Source organism: Dromaius novaehollandiae, chromosome 1 (genome assembly GCF_036370855.1).
Source record: "Dromaius novaehollandiae isolate bDroNov1 chromosome 1, bDroNov1.hap1, whole genome shotgun sequence".
Taxonomy (NCBI): domain Eukaryota; kingdom Metazoa; phylum Chordata; class Aves; order Casuariiformes; family Dromaiidae; genus Dromaius; species Dromaius novaehollandiae.
In genome coordinates, this window is record NC_088098.1 from 63434426 (window position 1) to 63461215 (window position 26790).

The window sequence follows — 26790 nt, forward strand, 5'->3', positions numbered from 1 at the left end:
ACTCTCTACTTGAAGCTGCTGTCTGCCTCTTTGCATGAAGAGGAAAACTATACAATCTTCACCTGGAGGAATACAGTGAAGCTTCTTTTTGTACATGTCAACTCAATTTTTTCTAAAACTTTGGAGGATTAAACTCAGTCTGGGACAAACCTCCTTTTCTCCTGTACATGTTTGCAGTTCTTAATTGTTCTTCATTTCTTCCCTAAACACACCATCCTACCATTAAGAGGTCTGTGGGGCAGTTCCATAGTGACTTTGGCTAGCTTTATCCATGCTATGGTCTGTACAATATGCTTTTAGTATCAACACTGGTTAGTTTATAGATGATAAATATCTTTCTAAGCGGGAAACCACATAGCCCTGTGTTGCTAATACTGACCTAGCGTGTGCTTTTAAGCACGTGCTGCAGTCCTACCTCTGCATTGCAAAGATGCCTTCTGCTGTAGTATATGGGGCAGTCTAACAAATCCTTTCTTCTAAAACATTTGATTGCTGTAACTCAACAAGACCTGAGAAACTGAAGTTGCAATTTATCCAAAGGGAGGAAGTAAGGAGTCAAACCTGTAATCTGAACACTTAATCTGAAGTTTTCATATCTTAATTTAATGGGTTTTTTACTCTTCAGATAAACATATGAAGGACCTGTTATCCAAACTACTAGACTCTGGTTACTTTGAAAGTGTTCCGACTCCTCGCACCCCTGTGCCAGTAAAAGAATTGGAAGAAGAAGTAAATAGAAAATCTGAGAGGACAAGGCAGATGTCAAAAGGAGAGTCTGTCAAAGAATCAGGTGGAATATTTCAGGGTTCAATTTCTGTTTAATGTTGGGATAAGCTTGAACTGAGCATTGACTTTGCATAGCTTCATGCTAAATCTAATCCTCTGCTATAGCTCACTTGCAATACAGTAACTAAAACTGAACCTGAAAGGCTTGCAACCCTATTCTGACTAATATAATAGAAAACAATCTTACTGCTGATAGTAATAATAGGATGGGTTTGTGCCTTTTGAATAAACCTCTGTTGAAGCTGTGAGAAATGCCTGGTGGAAGGATTATTATGTATTACAATAATCAAATTGTGGATACTTCAAAATGTCTCTAACTCTAAAATTCAAGTGTAAAAATCTAATTTAACAAAGCTTGTCTAATCTTATTTTGAATGACAAGCTGAGCCTTCAGAATATCTGGTTTAGCAACTGGTATTACTATTTTAATTGATTTAGACTTGGTACTGTGTTTAATTTGCATCTTTACATTTGATCAGTTGAAACAAATTAACATCCTTTCTCTAGAATCCCTTATGGAGCTCATGAAGTCTGAAATACAGCCACAAGAGGTAAGATAATCCACTAACTGCTTTCCTTTAGTATTGTTACTTAGCGGAAATTTAACTGCACTTCTGCAGTCCTTTTCTTAAACTTCAAAAGGGAGTCTGAACAACAGCTTGTGTTGCCTCACATAGGAAGCATTAAAGGCTTAGTTGCATTTCTGTTTCTAACACCAAAATTATGGTTTCTCTGAGGTGCTTGGGGGTAAATTGGGAGGGATTATGTGAAACAATGTAATACTTTACTGTGCTGGAGCATGTCACTGAAGAAACCAAAGCATCAGCCTTTAAGTGGAAACACTCTTTTCTATGTACTACAGTATAGAGAAAATACACATTTACTAGAGCTGTCTCTAAAAGCTGACCTTACTGCAATAGACTTAATTTTGGTAGGGTTGAGAATGATGTGGACCTTACTGATTTGTCAGAAAAGTAAGGTTCCCTAGACAGAATCCTGTGTGCACAAGGGTGTATAGACTTGTTTAAACAGCCCTTCAAACTCTTGAGTTGAGGTATGCAAGCTTCAGCTGGCAATATCATAAAAGCTATTAGGCTTAGACCAAGAGGGAGGATGAGTGTCCTTTGGGAAGTAGATATGCTGATGCTTCATGCTGAATCTCTATTTCCCAGATATTCCACTAGAGGGAGTACTTTAGAGCAGGCTTTTGTAATCTATTGTAACATTATCTGACTTAAGTTTTTTTTTTCCTGTTGACTTGTCAGAAAAATCACAGCCAATAAGTCTTGTACAGCCTACACTTCAGATATTTACTTCCTGTTTATGACAAAGTAGTAACTCAAGAAAGCTTTAGGACATCTTATAACTGAGCTGCCAGACTTACTGAGAATAAGCACAGACTGGAGTTCAATCCAGTTGTGCTAACTCTGAGCTCTGACTTGTTAGTTTTTAAACTCCTATTAAGAACAAGGAGCGCTGGCTATACTTGGTTATTGGAGTTCCAAAGGGTCAAAGATTTTGGGAGAGGTGGTGCTGCTACTTTATCAGAAGAACATCTACTAATACAGTACTGTAGCACTATAGATGTTATTTAGGATGAGAATTATCTTTGCAAAAACTGCAACTGAACTTGATATGGCACTGCCTATGAATATCAGTTAGGGTAGTGAATAAGGATCATAGGTTCACTCAGCTCTGGCATGCTTTACTTCTGCTGTTCAGGACTCTTTCATACTCTGGCATGCCACAAAAAACTAGTCAGTGAGTGCAGTGTTGTAAAATAAAGCTATGGCTGTCTTCGTGGTTTCTATGGCTAGTGCTTAAACTGTCTAGGTTCTGCTTTTGGCCAGAAACTTTCAGTAGCTGGGTGACCTAACTTAACTGACCTGAATTATAGCAGCAAAATGTTTTCTTGGGAGCCATTAAGTTTCTTTGGTCTATATAGTTTCTCAACAGGCGTTATTTGCCTGAAGCAGAGTACTCTGTCAAGAAGAAGCCGGAAGAGCCCAAATCTTGGGAAGCTGAGTGTGCTAGAAAGCAAGAACCTCCAAAGTCCTGGGAAATGCTTGTTGATATTGAAGAGCAGAAACAGAAGCAGAAACAAGAGACCTTAAAGCCTTGGGAATCTCGTGTTAGGCAGCAGGAACCAAAAAGACCAGAGTCTCCAAAGCCTTGGGAAACCCGTGTTAAAGAAGAGGAACAGAAGCATGAGTCTACAAAGCCCTGGGAGGCTCGTGTTGAAGAAGAACAGAAGAAGCAAGAAACTCCAAAGGCCTGGGTAGCACGTGTTCGAGAGGACCAGGAATCCCCCAGACCTTGGGTAGCTAAGGTTAGGGAAGAGCAGGAGCAGAAGAAACAGGAGTCACCTAAGCCATGGGTGGCAAAAGTTAAGGAAGAGCAGGAACAGAAAAAGCAGGAATCTCCAAAACCTTGGGTAAGCCAAACTAAAGAGGAACCAGAACAAAAGAAGCAAGAGCCTGTGAAATCATGGAACATGCATGTTAGGGAAGAGCCAGAGCAAAAAAGGCAGGAGCCTGTGAAGGCTTGGGCTGCCCGTGTTAGGGAGGAGCCAGAACAAAAGAAGCAAGAGACTCAAGAGGCTTGGGAAGCAGCTGACAGGCAGCAGCAAGTATCATCCCAGCAGTTACAGAATCCTTCGAAGTCCTGGGGAGCTGCAAGTGTTGGGCCAAAGGAACAGATGGGGCCAAAGAAGTTTGATATGGAACCCAAAGAAGTGAGTTGGCATATGTAGTATTAACTGTTGTAAGCTTTTGGCACTAGAGTATTGGACTAAAGCTGCATATTAGCAGAGGCTTTATAAGGTGCATTTTACAGGCCTATACTTAGACCTCCATTTTATTCTTGCATCATGCAGTATTGCTGCTTTTGAGCCTTGAATAACTGCTCTATGCATAAGGCAGAGAAGAATGAACTTAGCTCATCCCCAACTATTGGCTCTGTCCAATGTTATCACTACAAAGCAGGTATGACTCATCCAGGGATCAAATACTTTGTCTGTGACTGCATACAAATAGCACTTCAGTAATTTTTTAGGCTTTTGATTAAAATAGCTGCTAATTCTAGAGATATCTAACATCTAGATCAAGCAACACCAACTGTACAGGGGCTTAAATATGTATTTCCAGATGAATGCATAAGCCATAGTGCTGTCCTGGAGGTTCTAACAATAGCATAGTTTTAGAAATGTAAAAATGTAATTATTGCAGGGCTTACAGATGAATAGAGTGTTAGGAAAGCAAAGGTAATGTAAAGAGGAGCTATCTGTACTCAGGTAGCTACAATTCTGATGCCATGAAGATGGTAAGCAAAGCAGAGTCCAGCTATGTCCTCAGAGCAGCATTTAATCTAGAGTTAGGGCAATTAAACTCATATACAATGAGCTGTCAGAACTACTGCCTTGTTTCTGTAAGAAAACAAATCAATTCACTCCATATTCATAGCAAATGATTAAGCTTAAATCTTGTCAGTAAACTGGGTGTAACTGAAAAATGGATATTCTTGTACCTAGAGGCGGGAGCGCAAACAGAAGATTGAACAGGAAATAAAAAGAGTGGGTAACATGCAGCACTGGGTAATGAAATGGGAGTAAGGTGTTTCAGCTTGACTGTTCTCTGCCTGAAGCTGACTGGAATCATGTGTCCACTGGTGGTGGTGGTACTAGTGCAAAACCTGGTTCTTCCATGCTAAACAACTCTGAGCACAAGTAGATGTTGGGTGCCTAACTATGCATGGTCCTACTATAATTAGAACTGTCTTCCCTAAGCATTTTAAGGTGCTTTGAGTTTCTAGTGTTCAGATTAACTTATAAAGCTTAAATACAAGATATTTTCTAATGAGATGGGCCTCTTATTTTGTATAGGATGGAAAGATGGATGGCTTAAATGGTGGACAAAGCTTTGCAGTAAGGAAAAAGGAGGGGCTGCAGTCAGTTGGAGAAACTTGCAAGCTGCCTAGGAATCTTCATAGTAATGTGCAGGTGTGCAAGTCAGTCAAATGAAACTAAATCAAATGTTGGAATGTAGAGTTGCTTAAAAGTTAACTTGCTGAATGAAGTAAATGCAGCATATTTTCCAAGTACAGCAAAACTCTGACCTACATGGGGTGTTGTCTTCTGTTCAAGTACACTATAGTAAAACATCAGCTGGCTTTATTTTTGCTTAGTAGCTTTTGAGAAATAGTTACATCAAAAGCATACTGAATGAGTAAAAGAATATATTGTATTTGTCAACTTCATTAGTTCCTACAACCAGTTTTCTTAAAAATAGTGTTTTAGGTAATGCTAGGTTACTTCGACTTATGAGCTCTATATATATATTATATATAATATATATATATATAATATGGAGAGAGAGAATATAATAGTCAATGTTTTAAACTTTTTTGGATAATGAAACTTTTTTCACATGAGTAAAGGCAAGAGGAGGCAATGGAGTTCTATAGCTGGCTTCATTTTGCTCCCTGGGAGAACCTATAAAATGACCTTGGGCTGAGGTCTAGGTATGCTAGATAGGCTCAGTGACAGCTCCAGAGTACAAAAGTGACATGAGCCTTTTTCTTTACTCCCTGGAATAAATCTGTTAGAGCTCTGAGACATCTCTTAATTAACTTAACTAAATGTACTGTAAGGCCCAGTACTTAAGTTGGGCCTATAAAAACAGTGAGTTGCTGCACAGGTCTGTTAAGTTGTATGTAAATATCTGTGCAACCTGTGGACAAGCAAATGTGTTTATGGCTGAATTTGGAGCCTTCTCTGTGAAAGCAAAACAAACTGTGGTGTTATGCAGTAAAGTCTAACTCATACCTGCTGTGAATGCTGCTCTGAGTAGGAAGTGAAGGTTGATTGTTTTATCTACATGGCAGTGCTGATCATTGCTGTGACTCCAGCTCAGGTGTCACCACTCTAGCTGACCTAGTATTCTACAACTGACTAACCTAATGAGGAATGAGGGCATGTGTCTTAGAATGGAGTTTTACTAATATGTAAGATAGCTGGAATGTATGTTAGAATAGTATTGGTATGTATGAATAGACCTTCAGTATCTGAAAAATATCAAAACCTTTGACAAATACCTAACACTTGGGCATTTTCATTAGTAAAATTCCAAAGCTGGTCAATGCCTTGACCAGCTTTGTCTATGTGCATTGGCTTAGCAGATCTAAAAACAAATTACAGGTATTTCAACTGCTTTTCTCAGTCAGTTCTCTGGAGATTCCCAAGTTATACAACTGCTGTGAGTAAATCAAAATAGCTTTTGCTGACTGCATAGTGTCAAAGTTAAGGTCTAATTTGTTGTCATAATAATAAGTCTCTGAAACTGGAACTTGTATCAGTGCTGTGTAAAACTCTAACCTGAATGCTTCTTGAAGCACTAGTGTTAAAAATGTCAGCAAAATAAGTTTGATGTGAACTGGACTACTAGGCTACTAAACCCTATGAAAGAATCTGCTGCCAGCCTGTAATTACTTCCAGAAACATCTAATCCTAGGCTAGAAAAACTTCAGTTTAGAAACCTCTGAAGAATCTTATTTGTTCTTTTTCAAAGCATCTTCCTTCATGAAGGCACAAAACCTGAATTCCCCCATAACTTCCTAATGCTTTTTCATACATATTATATATTTCACTTAAATATTTTAGTTTTCAACATCTAAGTTGAAGCAGTAGCAAAACAAATTCATATTGGGTAAGGCCATTACAGCTACGACTGGTTGGTGTATTTTAATATATGAAGGAAACAAAGTAACTTTGACAGTGTCTGTGGGGAGGTCTCAGTCTTTCAGTGCTGGCTTAATGCCCTAACATTGTGTATGTAACCCTGTATGGCTCTTCTGGTTGAAATAAAGCTATGAGCATAATGGCATACAGCATGATGTTAAGAGTATCTGGGGAAGGAGATCACTATAACAAGCAGCACAAGCATGCAGAAGCTTAGTGTCTCATGATTGTCAAAGATGGTCATTTTTCTGCTTCTGTCCCCTTGAGGCTGTTGGCTTTTACTTGATGTGTTTAATGTGCTAAGCCCAACTTAGGTAGCTAGTGGACAGTCTTAATAGCTTCAGATGTTGCCAAACCTAACCCGGTTAGGTGACTTAAAGGTGAAAACTTTCTTCTGTTGCTAGTTGCAAACAGAACATGTTTGGTAACTTGCATTTTAATAAACAGTAGTGAGGAGAAGAGAAGCATTTATCAAGCAGTTTGCATAATGGGCTTATGACAGCAAGTATCTTAAGATTATTTGTGCTTATAAGTGAGGGCTAGTGAAGTGATGGACAGCAATACTCACATTCCTCATAATTAACTGATAACTTGTTAAGTTATATTCTCATTTAACCATAGCTTCTGTCCTGGGCTTGGATCCATAATGGCTTTAGTTCCTGTTTGTTGCTATAGGAAACTTTGCAGCAATATAAACTTGTGTACAGTCAGTAGTAAAAGTTAGTTTTTAAGGATCAGAAATCCTAATTAAAATACAAATATACACGCTTCCAAGTATGCTATTATCCTTCTAGCTTTAGAATAAAATAGCCAAATTTCTCACAGCTCAACACGTAGTTATCATGTGTGCCACACAGATATTGGAACTGGACTCAGAGTTAATGCAGTGCTGCATGTACAGATTATGCTTTGTGAAGCTCGCTAAACCCTGGAAGCCTCTTGTGCATGTTACAGGAATTTCTGCAAATGCTAGCAATTAGTTTCAGATAATTGTTGAAGAAATGCAAGGGCAATGCATTTCTGAGCTTGTTAGCCTGAAACTGGACAAAGTAGAGCATTTCAACTTGTTTCGAATCCAGTTTGATAATCAGAATGCCATGACACCTATACCCTTCTGCTATATTTTTGTAGTGACTTATACAAATACTTGAATACTGTTATACAATGTATTAAAGTGGCAGCCTCCTATTGGAAAGACAAATGTGCCTTTGCCTTCTGTACAGTGCAAACACCTGTTCCTCTGTGCATCAGCATTTGGACCAGCTGAAATAATGCAACTATTCTTTGTCTTCTGACTTGCCTCTAGCTGCAGAGACAAACAGAAAAGCAATGAGTCTTTATAGAATCATTAAATTGTAGTTTTAAAATAATTATAACAAGTCTACTTTCCCCCGAGCTACTCTCAAAATACATGTTAGACTATCTAGAGAGCAGTCTTGCGTTATTGTCACTCTGCAAATAACAGGGCTTCTTTCTAAGGAGTCTATCTTGACTTTCTGGTACCTTAGACTCATCTGTTGTCTAATGAAATGTTCCCCCTTTAAATAAGGTGAAGTGAGAATCAGTTGGGATGAGCTCTTAAGGACCATCTGAAACACTTAATAAGCAGAAGCCTGTGCTTAGCAACCATGTTAGCCTCCCATGAGGGGGCACAGGTGTACTTTTCATGCCAAATTTCAAAAAGTTTAATGTAACTTCTTGCAGGAGCTGGTGCATTGAGAGTATTTGGCTCCTAAATGTGAGCACTTAGATCTAATGCTGAGTAACTTGCCTGTAATGTATCTCTTAGGTGCAATTTCTTCTGAATCTCTGGAAATGCCACCCCAATAAAAGATCTGTACTTACTGGCACAGGCTCTACTGGGGAGAAGTATGTGTTAAACCTTGAGTAGTGCAGTTTGTTTTTAAGTTTGTCCTGGCCCTCACCTTAAATGTGAGTTTCTTTAAATGGAGGTGCTTAATTTAGCAGTAAATGCAGATAACTTATTGCCTTATGTTGTTTGGTTATAAGAAAACAAACAAAATGAATTCTGTGTTTTTAATTAGTTGTGGCAACAGTAAGCTGGTTGTTATGCAGTGAAAGCTTGATTCAGAAAATGTCAATAACAGCACAGAATTCCTTGGTCTGTGGTGTCAGACATCTCTAACTTGCTCTGGAACTATGTTGGATAAGGCAGCTTGTCTGTCTTCCAGTGTTGTTTTTAATATCCTTTTTTTCTTTAGGTGCCTAAACCTGTACATCAGCCAGCTGCAGAATTTTGCTCTACTTCAACTCTTCCAAAAGATCCAGTACTAAGAAGGGAAAAACTTCAAGATCTGATGACTCAGATACAAGGGACTTATAACTTCATGCAAGTATGTGTTGTCCCCTACCACTGTTGTAGCACAAAGCTCTGATACCTACTAGATCAGGAAAAATATAGTGCTGAGAATGCACGTGTGCACTGCATAAATGGATCTGCCTGTACTTAGCTAACAGTATCTTGTCAAATGAGGATGTTTCATCTATATCTAGAATTTAATGTTTTCCCCAGCTGATGATCCTTTTCCTTTTTCAAGGAGTCCATTCTGGATTTTGATAAAGCTTCACCAAGTGCCATTGGTTCATCCCAACAAACTTCAGTTACTCCAGCAAGTAGTCCTGTAGGTAGGTAATACCATAAGTGTAAACTATGTAAGCTTTTGAGAATACCAACAAGTTTTGCTTGGGCTGTAGATCAGTAGGCTGAATGGGGAAAACAGCTTGTCTAATTAGCAATAGCAATGTCTGATGTAACAAGAGCAGCTTGAGACACTCTCACCTGTTTAGAGTGTTGCTGGAGGTGGCTTAAGTCGATTCATTTGTCTGGAAATGTTGTTCTTGTATAATCACTGGCATATGCATCTGATGTACCCAGCTGAGAATGGGCATGCTATACTTGTGTACCAAATCCATGTAGATGTGGCATAAATAGATGCAAGCCATGAATGAGCTGAGGATAAAGAGCTGTTATCCAGCTGAAATTTTCTATGATGGGCTATGATAAGAAACTGCTTATATGGGACTGAAGCTGTAAAACAGACTTAACCACTTTCCAGATAAAATAGGAGCAATTAAACACTTAATAAACTGGTTATCTATCTTAGTAAATATTTTTATCACTGAATACCTGCCATTTTTTTGAAAAACTGGTTTTCAGCTGTGTTATTTCAGTGATGCTGAATAAAATCCAAACATCTGCAGTGCCTAGACTAAAAATAGTGCACATCTTCATACACATTGCTTTCAAAAAGTTCATGTTGAAACTATATTTAGTGTTTTTGAACTTAAAAGTAAACATTGCTTGACTAATTTGTTACTCTCTTATAGCTTCAAAAGAACAAAAACTGCCAAGTCAAAGTGATTTTCTTCAACAGCCACTCCAAGTAAGTTGAAGTTGAGGCTGCTGTGAAGAAGCAAAGTGGTAGCCAGAAAATATTATAGAAGTTACTCACTGGTAACAGACTTAGTATCTCAATTGTTTTTTGTCTTATCAATTTTTTTAACATTCTGTATAATTTAAATTTTAGTAGCTTGCAAATCTAAGATCATTCCAATGCTGACAGAATTGATTGCATTTTCTCATAGCAGAAGTGAATATTTGAAGTTTCTTGAAGTAAAACAGTATGGAGGAGATATGCTGGAATAGTTTTAATATTTAACCTGTAGATTCAAATCATAGCTAATGATGGTATGCAGGAGAACATGCTGCTTTTCCAGATAATGCACATCCACTTCAGTTTTGTTCATGTCTCACTTATGCCAAAGATACAAGGTCTCAAACTTCAACAGCCATAGTTAGTTGAAAGTGAACCTTAAGTATTGTGCTCACGTCTTACTACATTGGCTTTTAAATAGGTTTACTTGCCACTAGTAAGAATTCCTAAGAACTGAAAAGACTAACTGGCCAAAGCATGTAGGTTTGTTAGCTCCTGCTTCATTCTGATGTATGGGCTTTGCACTTATACCCAAAGCGTGAGTCTCAATGAAATATTCCAGACAGTCTTTCAAAACCTCATCTCAGGTTTCTCTTTTTGCAAGGCTGCTGCTTCTCCCATGACATTGCATGGTTCAAATACTTCCCTAGCATCTGCTGATCAGACACTCTCCGGCTCTGAAACTGAAGATTTGGTGACATCACAGACACCACAGGTAATATTTCCTGGGGTGTTCACTGGTACTTGGATTTGAGATAGTCATCCTTCACTGAAAGTTGTAGTGTGGCTTCTCCTGAATGACCATACTTGGACAATGCACAGGAACAGAGCACAAATAACATTAACAGTATGTCCTCTGTCCTGTAATGCTTCAGGATGGGTTTGAAAAGTTTTCTTCCTGATAGTGCATGAATGTTGTGAAGTGAGCAGTTTGTCCTGTGAAATGGGAAGGGTGTGGAATGAAAGATGCAGGCTAAAAAGTGTTGTATGTGTTCTTGTGGGAGCATGTGAGCAACATAGTTGATTTGGTTAGCACAAAATATGCAGTCTATGATGTCATTAGAGGGGATATTTTAGCTATTGTCATAAAATGACATTTTTCTGTATAAGCTGTATAAGACTGTTCTCTCAAGCAGCAGTTGAGAAAAATACTGGGAGCTGAAGAAATACTGCAGCTGGCATTAAAGTATATTGTTACAGCTGAAAATACTGTTTCAATTCATGCTTCTGGAGAACAAAGTCTTACTGAAGAACTCTTGCTGAAGTATGTTGTGTTCAGGAAAGCAGTGTGGTCTTTCTCACTGCACTCCCTAATACTATGTAGGATGTAGGTTCTAATGGGGAAATGCTTATGCATTTTTCTGGTGTTTCTTGATGTATATACTCTGGTATACTGTACATCATATTAAGGAGTAGGAGTAAATACTATATGTATTCAACTCTACACCTGTCAAGACTGCTATGTTGCTACCTTTTGATCAGCATTTTTGGCCTGGTTCTTGAGTTTCTATCAACTTTCAGTGACATTAGATTTTTTGTGTTGACAGGGGGTTAAACTTTGTCTGATATAGCACAGCAGATTTGGATACATAATGTAGGACTCCTTAATAGAATGTCAGTTTTTGCTAGTTTAGTGTTTAGAGTTCAGGTTGCTTGTGCCTGGCCCCTCTCTGGTACCTTAGCTTTTAGGTAGGATAGCTTTCTCTTCCATAAGCAGCAGGAGAATTGTGGACAGCACTAAAAGGATAGCTTGATCCTAGCACAACCAGGAAATGCACTCCATGCTGACACTGCACTCTCCTAGTATGCAAGTGCAGGTCTGGCTGAAGTATCTGTGATGGCATACATGGTAAGAGTAATATTGGTAGTCTTCAGCCCTAAGCTGAGTAAGTATAAGCAGCTTTTCAAAATCCAGCATTACGGGTGTGAACTGAACAACATAACATGTAGGTTTTGCAGGGGTTGCCTGCCTAAGTTTAGCTCTGAAGCCTTGTTAAACAAACTTGCTGGATGTTTAATATCAGACATGTTTTGACTTGATTCAGTGAGGTAAGTGTGTCAGACTTCACTAAACTACTTGAAGCAATCTAAAATTCTTAGAATTATCTGATTTCAAAAGGCTGGTTGTACAACCTGTTGTGTAGGAAGGGTAATCTAAAGCCAACAGACTTGAAGCATTTGGCTAAGCTGACTGCTTGGTATGCTTTGGACCTACCATGTTTGCTTTGGTCTCTCAGAATCCACCTGTTTCAAGTCATACACTGGTAATGTTATAGCTTTACTAGTACCTTGTGCTTTCTGCAATGCTTCTTATAATAGCTATCATTTGTATGGCTTCTTTCAGGCATCAGCATCGCTTTCTCAAGAGACTGAGAAATATAATTCCCAGCCACTGTATCAGACAAGCTCACGTATTTCTGAGCCACTAATACCCAAAAAGATTGAAATTGCCCAGGTGAGCTATCACAAGTAATTTGCAGTTCAGGTATTAATGATTCTTCAGGATAGAGTAATACAGGTAAGGTAAATATATTTATTAGTTGCTGGAAAGTGTAGAGATTCTTACCAGTCCTTTTGAACTGTGATTCCTACAGTATACTTGTACCTGAAATAAACACTTCATTTTGCCACTAGCATAGATGAGTGTTAATGCTGGTTAATATTTTGTTTGGGCAGCTCAGCCCTGTTTCTAATCTAAGCTGTAACTTACTAAGTTGGAAGAAAGCAAAAAAAAAAATCAAACCCTGAAAAATCTTCCTGAGTTCCTTTGAAAAGAGGTAGAAGTCACTTAATGTTATCCAGAAGGAATTACCTTCCCATAAATTGGACAAAGCACTTGACATTTCCTTAGTGGTGGGGGAAATATCCTAATGTCTCTATGGTGCAATTATTACAATGAGTGGTATGTATAGTAGTGCATAGGCACATTTCACTTAATCAGCAAAGACTGCAATAGAAGTACTGATTGCTGAGGATGCACAGCAAGATTTGAAACTGTAAGCAAAAGCTATTTTGTAGCTCTGCTATGTCCAAATGTCATCCTGTAGAAACTGCTGACTTCTGACAGTCCAGGCTTTAGAGCAAATTAACTGCTTCTGTTACTGCCTGATAACTATCAGTGACCTTTCATTACATATTTTTTGTTCTTCCCTCAGGCAACTATTCCCCTCTCAAGTGAGCCACAGTCACCATTGCCTACTTCAAGCACCTCCATGTCACCAGTACCACCAGGGCAAACCTTTCAGTCTCCTCCAGCAAGTAGCAGTTCTGTCACAATAACAGCAGCTCCCTTTCAGGCTATGCAGACTGTAAGTATGTGACTTGACACAAATAATTGATAACCATGTCCATCATTTAGTCCTAATACTTAAAGTTGGCTATCCAGAATATAATACAAACTTCAAGTCATTTTGATGTTTTAATATCAGAAAACTAATTTAGTACTCTGCTTCTCCATTGCCTTCAGAACTTTGAACAGCTCATTTCTAAGAACAGAGATCCTGCTTTGGTCCCTGTCTAGTTCCAATACCTAATACTGAGATATTTTAGTATCCTCAAGGAACTAACAAGGAGAAGTCAGATACGAAATCAGCCAATTTATATGTATGCCCTAAGGTAGAGTCAACTGTACTTATGCATAGATATCAAGTAGACTGCAGAGAAGTGTGGAATCCTGAAGTTCTTCCCTGTCACTCATGCTATAAAGCTTTCTGTAGCCAGAACTTGTCTTGCTGCAGTTTAAATCATTTGTATTGACAGGTTCAAACTCAGCCTACTAGAATCATGGAAAACGTGTCCTTTATAAGCAAGAATCTAACTCATTATCCTATCTAATAAGTAGGCAGTAGTAGATCTGTAGGGAAGAGTTTACGAAGTCTACAGCCTCTTGCTTATATCAGTATGTCTTCAGGGCGTTCATTGTTACTAACATTCTCCCGCCATCTCACAATCTGGGGTGCAGGACCTTCCTGGAAGGACCTGGAGGAGGGGTCTCCATGTAGTAGCTATTCATGCTCCCTTCCCTGTCTTTGGGCTTATGCTCCCTTTTTTAGAAGATGCTAAAAAGCTGAAACTAACTTTGTTTCACTTTCGTCTCCATAACCTTGAGGCACAGTACACAAGATAAAGCTGAAAAAATTTCCGTATCAGTTCTTCACATAGTAAAAGATTATTTAATGTGTCTAAAACTACTTTCATTAATATCTTAAGTTGCTATGTGTTCCCCATCTTGAGTGTTGAATCTTGTGGATGTCCTTTAAAAGATAAATGTAACTCAATGAGTTCTGCAGCTTGTTTTTTAGTTATGAGCCTCTCACTGACTTGAGCACAGATTTTTAAAGGCCAACTGGTAGCTGTTTCTAACACTGTCTGCATTTGGGATAATTGGCAATTTTATCCTTAATTATTGAAAAATTGTGCTAGCTTTTCTTGTAAACTCTTTTCATAGGTATCCTTCCATGTGATGTTGCAAGTTATTTGACTTCATGAAGTAAACTCTCTGCCCCTCATCTTTCCCTTGAGGGCAGCAAACTCTCCCCATATGATAGCATATTCTCTACTGCTCAAAACCAAAGCTAGGAACAGGTCATCTGAGATTCTCTGAAGGCACTCTTCACTTCAACAAATGTACTAATGAAGTTCTACAGCTTGCTGGATAGCCTGCATCTTGCTGTATTGAGACACATGTAGTAGGACTGGGTGGAAGTAGCTAGCTAAAATTCCTATGCTTTGAAAGGCTATTAGGTGTGCCTAAAGCTTCATCTAGTCTAGCAGTTGGCAGTAAATCACTACTGTGATGTTCCTACTTCTGTCTTTCTGTATTTGTAGGAATAGTTCCAGTAGAAGCTGCCTCAGAGGCATTTAATTTTGATATACCTTCTGCATAAGGCTAGTGGTGGTGGTGAGATCCATTTAAATTATGCTACTGGAATAACTGATCAAATGCAATGCCCATTAAGTCATTGTGGGTCATGCAAAACAGCTTGAGGTTTGTTTTCCCCCTTTCCAGTGTTGTTTAAGCATGTGTACACCAAAGACCATTATGTTCAAATGCCTTAGAGAAAGACTAGCATTATACCTCAGTTCTTATCTAAGATAATATAGAGCCCTTAAATAAAACATACTTGTTCCTCTTACTAAGCTTGGAGAACTTGTTAGTTTACCAAGTCAGGTAAATTTTTTTCATGAAAGTGGATTCCCCAATAATGTTTCTAGAGCAGCATCCTATAATCAAGGAATCCAGAGTCTTTCTGGGGACCCTCTATAATATAAGCATCTGTCATGATCTACATATGGGTTTTGGTCTCAGTCATTCAGCTCACTCTCTGAACCTGATATTTGTTCTCAGAGTGCTTTCGATCAAAATGGCACCATTGTAAGTATACTTGAATTAATGCTGTGGTGTGTTCACATATGTTCAAGGTTTCTCTCAGGGCTCCTGGTAAACAGCACACCAACTGGGATGTTGGGTCAGGCTGATAAAACTGAAATCTAACTAAACCATTATGATAATTCCTCTTGAAGTGATGGCTTTGAGTCTTGCAAACCTTGCAATACAGGGTTTACTTTCTACCTCTGCTGTTTAGATTGTCACTGCTGCTAGGAAAGCACAACCATCTGCTTTCAGGGAATAGATGCTTCCTTGCCAAATAACGACACTGAAGTGACAGTAATGGAAGTCTTAGTTACTTTTTGTTTTCAGAAGTCTTACTGCCTTGTTGCTGCTATTGTGTTTACAGAAGCTTAAAGGGAGATGCTACCTGTGGCCTAACTCCATTAGAATTTCACCTGTAACCTTCACTGATAGGAAAAAGGCCACTTGTTACAAATAGTCCATGATGTGGGTATTAGCAGCCTGACTCTACTGTGTTCTTCATTTTTATTGCAAAGCGATTCTTTTTGAAAAAACTAAATGTAATCTTCTATAATTGCTAGTGAGGATTGCTACAATAGCAGCAAAGCACTGTTCCTGAGTGGATTTGCTTTGATAACAGGAATTTTTGACTGAATTTGATAGTACTTCATTTTTATGGTCTTAGCGTGGCTAGAAGAATGGCTTGATGTTCAACTGGAAAGAATAAGTGATCACTGAAAAGTTACTCTGCACTGCTTTTTCTCTTGGCATACTTCAGTGCCACACACCTTAAAATTCCATTATGGTAATTTTTTTGAAAAGAGAACTGTTAGTATGGCCTTACCTTAATCCATTTGTTGTAGTAAGCTGTAATAACTTCCCCTTGCGTGGGTCTCTTGATCACTAGTAAAACTTCCTTAAATTAAGCTATTTTTCTGTTTCTGCAAGATTGCCACCATGCAGAATTTCCCTCTGTGAAGTATCAAGCATGTCTAGAGAAGGGGGGGAAGCATGTGTAAGAACTTGGAACTTCTGATTCTGTATTTCATTCTCTAAGCAGTCTTAAAGCTTGAAAGCTCTGCCTTAATTGCCCAAAGCACATACAGAGGCTTTAAGAGAAAGGGCATCCACCTGCTTGTCTCATGTATGTCCCTTTTTGTTCTGAACATATCTAACATGTGGCTGAAATGTAGAGTTTCTTGCCAGAGAACATTATGGATGATATACTTGCAAGGGTCCAAAAAGTAATATCTCTGGATTGATAGAAGCATGTATGGAACTTTTTAGACCAGGAGTTTAGGCACAAAATAGTGATATTCAGAGGAGTGAGTATTGCTGTACACTTGTATGAGCCAGACTTTTCCCTGTGCATATGTTTTTAGCCTGGTGTCTTGTCTGATTGTGGAAGGTCTTATGTTCCTTTTCATGTAGGTATGCCTTCTTTACCCACTGATACAATGGGAATAATTAAGTCAATGTGTCATGCTTTGTTCAATAGCATGAAGGGTCTAATGCTGACTCTTGCATTCAACAAGAAGTTCATGAGTGCTACTGAGAACACAATGTGCCAACTTTGATAATCTTGGCTGTAAGACAGGCACAGGTATCTTATCCCATTATGGGATTCCTTTTATTTGAAAAGGATTACAGACAGACTTTTGGATTGGTAGAAGCCTTGCCACTCATCCTTGAGACTGAACAGGTACCATGTAGAATATTCAAGGACAACACTACAGTTACAAATTCTTCAAGATCTGTTATAATTCCAGATATCTAAAACATGACAACTGTCAGTTAAGCTTTGGATCACAGATTACTTCATCTGGCCAAGTCCAAACCCAGAATTTATGATATTTTATAATGGTTCAAACTTCTACTCCTTATTTCAATATCATGAGGGATTTCTGTGCTTCCTCCCTGTTAGAGGCAATGCTTGGTTCCTTGACTGTGGGAAAGATGTTCATTTCCCAATTGTAATTATAGATACTCTTGAACACAACAAGCACTGTCAAGCTGCTAAGTTGCTCTGTGTATCTAGCTGTAGTTAATCTTTCCTTGATGTATCTTCAGGCCAGAGGTCTTGGAAAATGGTCCAGTCTAGACTCAGTATCAATATTGCTGACAACTCTTCACTTGAAACTTGGTTCCTTTTATGTAAAATGGAAGATTTCTTTCCTATTTGATCTTGATACTAGCTGTTACCTCTGACTGCATCAGTTCTGGTAACTTGGCCATAAAGCAATACAGACACTGGAGTGACTGAACTCTAGGTCACAGATTTAGCTAGCAGTAATATCTGCACACTATCTTACTGCCCAGGCTATAAGGTTAACACCTAAAATGCTGGATTCTGCTGCTTGCTTGGTGTGTGTTAGGTACCTTGGCTAACAAGAAAAGGAAAGTTGAGGCTTAGCTTATCAAGGGGGTGAAAGCTGTCTTGGTAATTATCTCAGTGGATGGCAGAGTTAGGTTAGCATCCAATACATGTAGGGAGACTAAAATTCTTCCCAAACCTGAATATCTCATTTCAGTACAAACTGTCCTAGCTTTAGTTAAGCTGTAGGACAGGTAGTCATTGAGGGTTTAAGCGGCTTTAACATGGAAGCAAAACTGCTTACTATAAGGTAGCTGTTCTGTTGATTATGGTAGCTATGATCAATCAAGCTACATCTCTTGGGTATTAGCTAAGTACACAAGAACAAGCTCTTATAAGCTTATTGAAAGGGAGGAGGGTGGTTTGTACTGCATCTAGTTTTCAGTTCATACTAAGAAACAGTTGGTCTTCTGGAAACTGCTTTAGGCATATGCACTTAAACTAGAGCATAGCAGAGTGATGGCATTAGGTGGAGACTTTAGCTGGTAATGTGTTAAGCATTTGTCTCTATTGTAGGTATTTAAGGTGAATGCACCGCTGCCTCCACGTAAAGACCAGGAAATTAAAGAGGATTCTTCGTATTCTGCAGGATATAATCAGAGTTTCTCTACAGCAAGTACACAGACTCCTCCTCAGTGCCAGCTGCAATCTTCTCATGTTGCAGAACAAACATCTCTTTCACAAGAATCTCTATCTTCAGGTAAGAACTACTCTTGTCTATATTTCAAACAGCATTTAAATAAGGTCCTTCAGGTTACAGTATTGTTAATTCATTGACCTGTGCTATGAGTATACGGAGGTTCCTCTAATTCAGTGAAATTCTTAACCACTGAAGTTCTTATGCAACATCTGTTAACGCTGGGGTTACATCATCTCATAACCTAGTTGACAGTATGGTATGTGAACTTAATTTTAAAAATCGCTAGTTTCTATACTAGTTCTGTGGACAGTATTGCCTATGTGCCTAATACAAATAATTCCCCAGCAGGAGGGAAATTCAGGCATGCAGTGACACTTATCCAAGCCAAACAAGTTTGCTTGGAATTGAAGCAGGGATGAAATGTTCCATTTGGAACTGTTAATCTGGTGTCTGTTAATAAACACTAATGCTGCTTCTAATGCTAGCAAGTGGTGGATGGTAAGCAGGAAAAGGTTATGTGATTGGCTGTCAGTGTTTGCATGAATTACTCAGTGATAAGCAGTTTGTGCTACTGGTGCAAGACTAAAATTTGCCATCTGAGAGCAGATTAGGATTTAGAATTTTCTTGTTTTAAGAATGGGCTGCTATCTTCATTCCTCTGAACTCAATACACAATATTTACAATATAATTATCTTAATTATACTGTGAACTTATTTTACCTTAAAGCACCTAGCTATCTGGACTGTACTCTAGTACTTGCTAAAATCTTCATGTGGATATTGTGTACCTTACTAAAACTTAGGTCATATCTGCCACCCCATCATGAAAACAAATACTTCTCACTCCAGCTGAATCTTACTCTGCTGAAGTTCTAGCTCTCTAGCAGAGATCTTGCCCTAAACTCATACCACTTGCTGCTTCTGTTACCTGCTGAACTAGGAGACCTTTGTCACAAGTTATTGTAATTCAGGTTTTATGAATCAGCCAAGCTGCAGTAACTGTTTTTGCATATGCTCTGACCCTGAAGCAGGTGCAGCTTGGCTGACTTCTGACAGATTTATGTTATTAGCTGATTGAGTCTGAGTATATATCTGACCTGAAGAATACTTCTGATAAGTAAGGTCCTGAACTGCCTTATTCAACACAAAACTGACCTGCTTGACATTCAGATACTGATACTGGGTGAACTTACGTAGCTGACACTGTTTTCTAAGAATGTGAATGAAACTAGCCCCTAAATCTGCCTGAAACAGGTTTCAGGATGAAAAGAAGCTGACAAGTAGGAATCCGGATGTATAAATACATCTAGTCAAAGCTAAGACACATCTGCCTCAAGGATGTCTAATATACTCAGTCTTTCTACCAAAGGACTCTTTATAGGAATTACATTAGAGACGAGTTGATATTGTATGAAGTCAGTGAGACATTCCAAGGTTAAGAGCTCCAAAGAACAAAGTATAAGTATAGCAATAGAAGTATAAGAAGTATAAGAAGCAATAGAAATAAGTATAGCAGACCAGCAAAGCTGGCTTAGCTTAATGCTCCTTTTCATCACTGACTCCAGGAGGTGATCGGTAGCCTTCTGCAGCTCCTAAATGAGAAACTCCATGGTATTTTATCATTTTGTGTAGTGATTCTGCACAGACTTCAGAAAGGAGTTTAGGCTGTCACTTTGGATCTGTTTTAAGCTTTTGGATTGATATAAAGTATGGCTCTGTGGAAGCGTTTATGGTTACAATGCTTAAATATAAACCTAACCACATAACCACCTTGTGAGTGGAAAGCATTTTTGAATGCTGTGGTACCTGTTACTCAGCACTGAATGGCCTAAATAATACGTGGAAGAAATGCGTCCTCAAAGTAGACTGAACTAATGTCTAGCTTTATGGTTTTTATCACTGCTCTTGTCTTAAGATTGAGTTTGTTTCCTCATGCTGAAGGATATTGACACTGAGATCTAGTTCATGAAATAGACCATTCAGGTCTTGCTGGTAGAACAGTACTGGTTCTAAGTGAATTCCTAATCAACTCTAGCTTAATTTTATTATAGCTTGATTATTTTCTCAAAACTGTTCACAAGATTGTTTTGAACTATGTAACTAAATCTTGTTGAATACATTAAGGGCTTACACTGATAGCTTCAGCTGTTTTGCCTCTATAGTGCACTTTGCTCTGTATAGTTTTGAATGGTTTTGTTACAAAAGGGGAGGGATCTTGGAGTATGAAGGGCATGAGCTCTGGAAATGCAGAGCAGCTTTATCCAGTTCTTAAGCTTCTAATGCTGCCCTAACTTCTAGGTGTGGTAATATATTACAGCTCTATAAACTCTGAATCTGTGCTTTTTGTTTTGAGCAGTTAGTTATCAACCTGATGGAGCTGTTCCTGTTAGCAATGGTAGCCTTGCCTTTTATCCAGCACAGACTAATGTTATTCCCAGACCGCCTCAGCCTTACCTTAACAGTCGTGGTTCTGTCAGAGGATCCACCAGAGGCGGAAGATCACTGGCCAATTCATATCGTTCCCCTGGTGGATACAAAGGTATGTGCTTTATTTACTACTGCCTTGGAAGAAAATTCTAATGTAGTGACAATAGAACATGCCTTAACACAACATGGTATTGAATTTAGGCTTTCTATATGGATTCCTTAAAACTTTTATAGTAATGTGCAAAGAATGGGGCTTTCCTTTGTGGACTTTAAGCAAATTAATTCTCTTTTATTAATAATCCCTGTACTCTGGGTTTGAAGTTAACTGATGAAACAACTTCATAGCCTTTTGAATTGTGAAAGTGGAAATTTTCATTGATAGGCTGGTAAATAACATAGTTATATGAACTGTTCTACTTGCTAGTCCACTTCCTCTGCTGAACTCCTTACCTTGTCTGTCCTTTCTCTTGTCCTTCACTCGATAAATTCTGGGCAGGTATTTCCTTTTCAGATGTCAGCTTTTGCCTGAAGATGCTTTTTGTTCAGCACTAGTGGCTTTAATAGTAGCAGAAACTGGGAATCTCTTCCTTCATCCCAGTACTTGAGAGCCTTTCTGGATTAATAACAATAACTGAAAGGTTTTGAGAGAAGGAATGTTTGGTCTTGGTAAATCAGTTGCCATTCTGTAGCTAGTAAAAGTTTGGAAAGCTTCAGATGACTTCAACAGATAGTAACTTCTCATCAGTTGTTGGTAGCTGCAGTCTACTCCACTTTGAAGTGTGGGGAGGGGGCACTTCCAGCCTGAGGCAGAGGTGGTTTCAGTTATTAGGCTGGCATGGCTTAATATCTTGTAGGAACATGTACCTAAAAATGGGCTATGTAGTACTAATTTATCAATGGTTAAGGATTTTAGTTTCTGGTACTAAGTTGCTTTGGGATCCAATTTGGTCGTTAGTCTAATAAAAAGGCTAAATATCATACTACCTAAATGTGTAAGTTATACTTAAGCATCTGTAATAGCAAAATGAAATATTCTGTCAAAATTGGTGTTTCTGGGTCTGGAAAGTGTTTCAGCTGCTCTGGGGTATCCCATTAGTATCAAACAGACAACTGTTAAGGTCTGATATTAATACTTCTAATTATGTAACATAAATGCAGAGTGAGTAGTTCTGGGTAGCTACTGAAATGCATTCTTAATAGTAGTGATGGACGTTGCTTTGAATTCTGATAGAAGGAATAGATGTGGAGTTAAATAGCTTAATACAGGTAATTACCAAAAGGGAATTCTAGTTGTGTTCTGTACTTGTAATATAAACTAGGTTGTTGAATTATATTGAATAATCCACTTTATTTGAACAGGTTTTGATGCTTACAGAGGCTCACCTTCAATAACTAATGGCAACTATGGCCAGCTGCAGTTCCCTGGTAGAGATTATCCTGGAATGCCATATTCTCAGAGGGTAAGTATTCACTTTGTTTCTGGTAGCCTTCTTAATGAGTGCTGTACAGGAGATACTTCTAATACCATAGCTTTTCATTCACTCAGCAGGTGAACCATTGTCTTCCTACAGCCTAGAGGTTAACTTTGTTTCCTGGACAATCACTTTTTTTGGATCAGTAGACAGCAGTTGCAATAGGGAGTCAGTTCAGACAGAACTCTGTTGCATGATAAGTTCAACTTAGTCAAAGGTGAATCTCTAAAATGCAAGCAGATGACAACTAAGATGTGGCATAATGAGACCATTTTATTATCGTTTTCCAAGTTAGGACTCAGTTCCTCCTTAGTGTCAAATATATGAACTCTTAAATGGACTGGCTGAGAATGTGGTTAAATAGGCAAGATTCTTGTTTTACTCTTATCTTAATGAAGTCCCCTAGCCATCAGCGCTCTTTTGGACTGTGACTAAGAGTAGTTATTCATATCTCTATTAAAGATCTATGTGGAGTACAAAAAAGCCTAGAGTTCTGCTTTAGAAAACTTGACACTTTGCAGGCAGATTCTTTCAAGGGCTGGCTTATCTTGAAGATATGCAGTGGATTATAACCAAGAATGACTTTCATGTTTTGCAACCTAAATCTGTAGTACTAGTAGGTGGTAGAGCGTAGCTGGAATATGTGAATTTGTTCCTCTTGAATGCATAGACTTTGTCAAACATTGGCTAGTGCAAAATGGAAGCTTTGCCCATCTTTTTCTTTGCCCTGTTTCTGAAAGGGGTAAAGTTAAAAACCAAGTGTTAACCTGGTTTAAATAAGTTCTAGCAACTTGCCTTTCTCTTGGTCAGTGGTATTCTGTTCAAAGTGGTAGGTGGTCCTAATAAGAGCTAGATTCTTGCTATGATAGCATTGGAATATGAGATGAGGTATAAATTTTTGGGCATCAAACTAGCAAACTTGCTTTTGGGGGGGCAAGTGTTCCTTAAGCTAGCTTAGGGAGTGGGAGGGGTGAGGAAGAATTTATCTAATATAAGGAAAAGATACCTTGCCACTGCAGTGAATTCTGCAAACACTTCAGTTTTCTGCTGTACCGTGCTTTCTGCTTGTTACCTCAGAATGCAGAGTTACCAAGCTGTAAAAATGAGGGGGGAAGAAAGAGCAGAGGGAGAAAAGTTGTATCAGTATCTAAACCATCAGACAAAGCTCTCTGTAGAACTGACTCAGAAGTAAGTGGGAAGATACTTAATTTCTGCTGCAGTATGATGCTGAGAGTCAAATTAAGGAATCTTGTCTTGCTAAGACAGCAAGACAAGAGCAGTCTAAGAGCTGGTTGGAATAGGTAAATGACTTGTGTTTTTAATGGGGAGATAATTGTGATTGACATGGCTTAATTTCCAAATTGGTCATATCTAAGACCACCTAAACTTGATTGCTGCTTCTTGGTGTATGTGTGAGTGAATAATTATCCCTTAGCTACTAAACTACATTTTGAACACACCTGAATACTTTAAAGGTGAGATTCAGTGACTTAATGTGTCCCTGTGCATAAAGTCTTGACTAAGTCTGAGGTATCACATTTAAATGAGTCTTGTTACACACACTCAAGGGCTAATAGGGAGGTATATCTTTCTTCAAAAGAAGCTGAAACTAGGGAGCTTAAATTGCTGCTGTTTCCCAACAGTTAAAGTGCAACTTCTCAGCAACAGGGAATGTAAGAGGTTGTAACAAACCTACAGTGCCTAATTGGCTTACCCTGAGCTACCTGATAGGAGTTTGGGCTATGCCGGCAAATCCCTGAAAGTTTCAGCTTTGGAGGCAGACTGTTCTCTTGGGGGCGGAGGGTAAGAAGAGTATACAGTGTTTGGATATGGAAGAGGAGGAGAACTAGGAGTAAATGAGAAACCATAACATGTCTTCTGTAGTTTGGAATTTATGGGATGATAAAAGTATTCGTGGCAAAAGACAAATACTGGAGTCTGGACCTTCTCCAGTATCTTAAGTCCTTTAAAATCTGTTGGTTTCAGCTTTAAGAGCTGATGCAAAGCACTCAATCAGGATAGTAATCTTTTTATTCCTGACAAATATGGCTTGTTACCCCTGTGGGAGACTGGCCAAGCTGGTTCCTTAGTACCTGCAAGAAACAGTGAAAAGATGGTTTTACATCATTAAAGTGACTGGCAATATCTTGTCTGATCATATAACACAAGGCAATTTCCTGAAGGTGTTAAGGAATTCTCTTGCTTGCCTGAAATGGCGGAATTTGCTGCTTTGGGGTGGCAAAGTTCACTGCTCCAACCACTGTCCCCTTCCCTGAGGGATCTTATCTTTGGAAATGCCGTATCTAGTTGTGCTGTTGCAGAGATACCTGTTCTACAGATGCAGCCTGTCTCTTTAGTTCTATTAGTGTTAGACTAGTTCTCTGAAGTGTTTTGAGGTTGGTTGACTCGTCTTGTATATTGGTTTTAGCAGGTGCTGGGCTTGAATTTTTGCAGAGTCCTATTATGTCAATATTGCACACCATACATCAGTGATGAGCTATTAGCTGGCTAGTGTATGTTGGGACTTAGTGTTTCTGACAAATAATAAATGGGCATTTCATGTCAAATGGTAGTAACATATGGACTTCTGTAGAGCTGTGCTGATAATGTGTGACTAGGCCTGAATTTACAAGACACTGCCCACAAGACCAAAAATTGCGAACTTACTGTAGTCCTAATCTACCCATCAAACCCACTTTTTACTGGTTAAGAATAGACCAGCTACCTGGCACAGAGGATGTGGAATTTTGCTTCCACCTTTCAAACATTGGCACACTTAGATTTTTGACTTCCTTTATTTTGAGATAGGATCTCTGGAGTACTGGAAACCAATTTAAAGGAATTCTGTCACTCTTGGATGAATTAGTCTTGCAATGTAGATTATCCATGTAAATCAGAATAGCTATTAAACTAGATGTTATTTTAACCTGTGAAGTGCATTTGTAGAAAGTATGGAAATGTCAATTGTTCATATTGACGCTTGCTTAAACAGATGTGCTGTTTTCCTGACCTCTAACTACTACTGTCAAACTTCTCTTCTACTTGTGTAGATTGTTGTCATTGCAGAATCAACTTGATCTTGACTGGAATTATGGCTTCTTGGCTATTTAAGCATCCTTCCTTAAGGATAGCCTTTTGAAGTAATCTGCACAACTTGTTACATGTAAACATAAGTTTTGAATGAAGTTTTTTCCCCTGAGCAGCCTGGAACATCTGTTCCAGCAATTTCTTATTTATCCAGAAGGTACCTTCATGTTAGGCCCAACAGGCTTTGGGGTTGTAACCCTACTGAAATTGTAGAAGCCCTGGTTGGCTGCAGGATATCCTGAAGTTTCTTAACCATATGCTCCCATACCCTCAGTCTTGTAAATATTGAAACCTGCTTATGTGCTAGTCTTTCCTCTTTATCTGACCAGATGGGATGGATTTTCTTACTGTATTGTTTTGAACACTAACTGAATCTTTAGTATTCATTCCAGATTCTTGGGTAGAAATCTGTGCTTTTGGACTTGTGCTTAAAATGTAACAGTGCTTTTAATGTTGACTAGTGTTCTTAGTTACTCTTCCTATGGAAACAGTAACAAGCAATGAGGGGCTACTGCTGCTGTCCTGCCAGCCTTTGGTGTGATCATGGCTCATCCTTTTTTAAAAAGCACCTAATGAGCAAATGGTGTATGTACTAGAATTTAATAGGTGAGGGGGCTGTTTGTACAATGTATTTGCCTTAACATGTAATCTTCCTCTTATTACTGAAACAGTAATACAGCATTCTGTACAAAGAGCTTACATCCATAACTCTTAATGAAATGTGAGCAAGTATTTCAGAAAAGCCCTTCAGTGTAGTGCAGAGAAGATCACCTTGATTTAAATCAGTCTCTGCCTGAGGTACAAGAATATTCCTGACTCTGCTATCTTGATGTCTAAAGTACTGAATCTAACATTGATGTAAAACCTGAGTATATCTTGATCTCTTACCTAATGTAGCCAGATAGGCAGGTTGCACAGGAAACAAGACAGATCATGTATGTGTCCATTGTTGTAAAGAACAAGTGTCAAGTTATTTAACGTCCTGTGTATTAGCTAGAACAACCCAACTTGGAGTGAGTACTGAGAACATCTTTTGCTGAGATGGTAGAGCAAATTTAAAGCTGAAATGTAATGATCAATTTGCACTGATAATCTAGGTGGGGATAAGATGTCCCCTGTTGGGAGGAAAGTACTCTGAAGTGCAGTAATAAGATGACACTGAGAAGTAGTATTAATATTTCATAAAATCTTATCTGTCTATATCTAAAATTTATTATCTTTCTAATAGGCACTTTCAAGCTTCTGCCTTGCTAGGTTATCAAAGTGTAACGTGCTCTTTTTAGGACTGTTTTCTATGGGATGTTACTGCATATGTGCTTCAAGCTTTGTCTGAACTGCTGATGAAGGCCAGTGACTTAGACACTTGGTTTTAGGTTCAGGTTAATCTGTAAGCTTTTGAATCGTGTATAATGCAAAAAGGAGAACCAAAGGGTAAGAACTCAGAGGTTCCTGGTGGGGGAGG

The 26790-nt window shown here is 38.7% G+C and overlaps 1 protein-coding gene across 4 annotated transcripts in view; it reads left to right on the plus strand.

Moving 5' to 3' along the window:
* CAPRIN2 (caprin family member 2) overlaps nucleotides 1-26790 on the plus strand; it is a 46228-nt gene that overhangs the window by 13036 nt on the left and 6402 nt on the right. For 3 of the 4 annotated variants that reach the window (XM_026117019.2, XM_026117020.2, XM_026117018.2), the window contains exons 7-18: nucleotides 626-790; nucleotides 1294-1337; nucleotides 2732-3520; nucleotides 8743-8874; nucleotides 9079-9166; nucleotides 9869-9924; nucleotides 10580-10690; nucleotides 12320-12430; nucleotides 13131-13283; nucleotides 18219-18402; nucleotides 20699-20881; nucleotides 22129-22229. In XM_026117019.2, the coding sequence (XP_025972804.1) occupies nucleotides 626-790; nucleotides 1294-1337; nucleotides 2732-3520; nucleotides 8743-8874; nucleotides 9079-9166; nucleotides 9869-9924; nucleotides 10580-10690; nucleotides 12320-12430; nucleotides 13131-13283; nucleotides 18219-18402; nucleotides 20699-20881; nucleotides 22129-22229 (2117 nt within the window). The remainder of the gene's footprint in view (nucleotides 1-625; nucleotides 791-1293; nucleotides 1338-2731; nucleotides 3521-8742; nucleotides 8875-9078; nucleotides 9167-9868; nucleotides 9925-10579; nucleotides 10691-12319; nucleotides 12431-13130; nucleotides 13284-18218; nucleotides 18403-20698; nucleotides 20882-22128; nucleotides 22230-26790) is intronic. The other variant, XM_026117021.2, reaches the window with a different exon arrangement.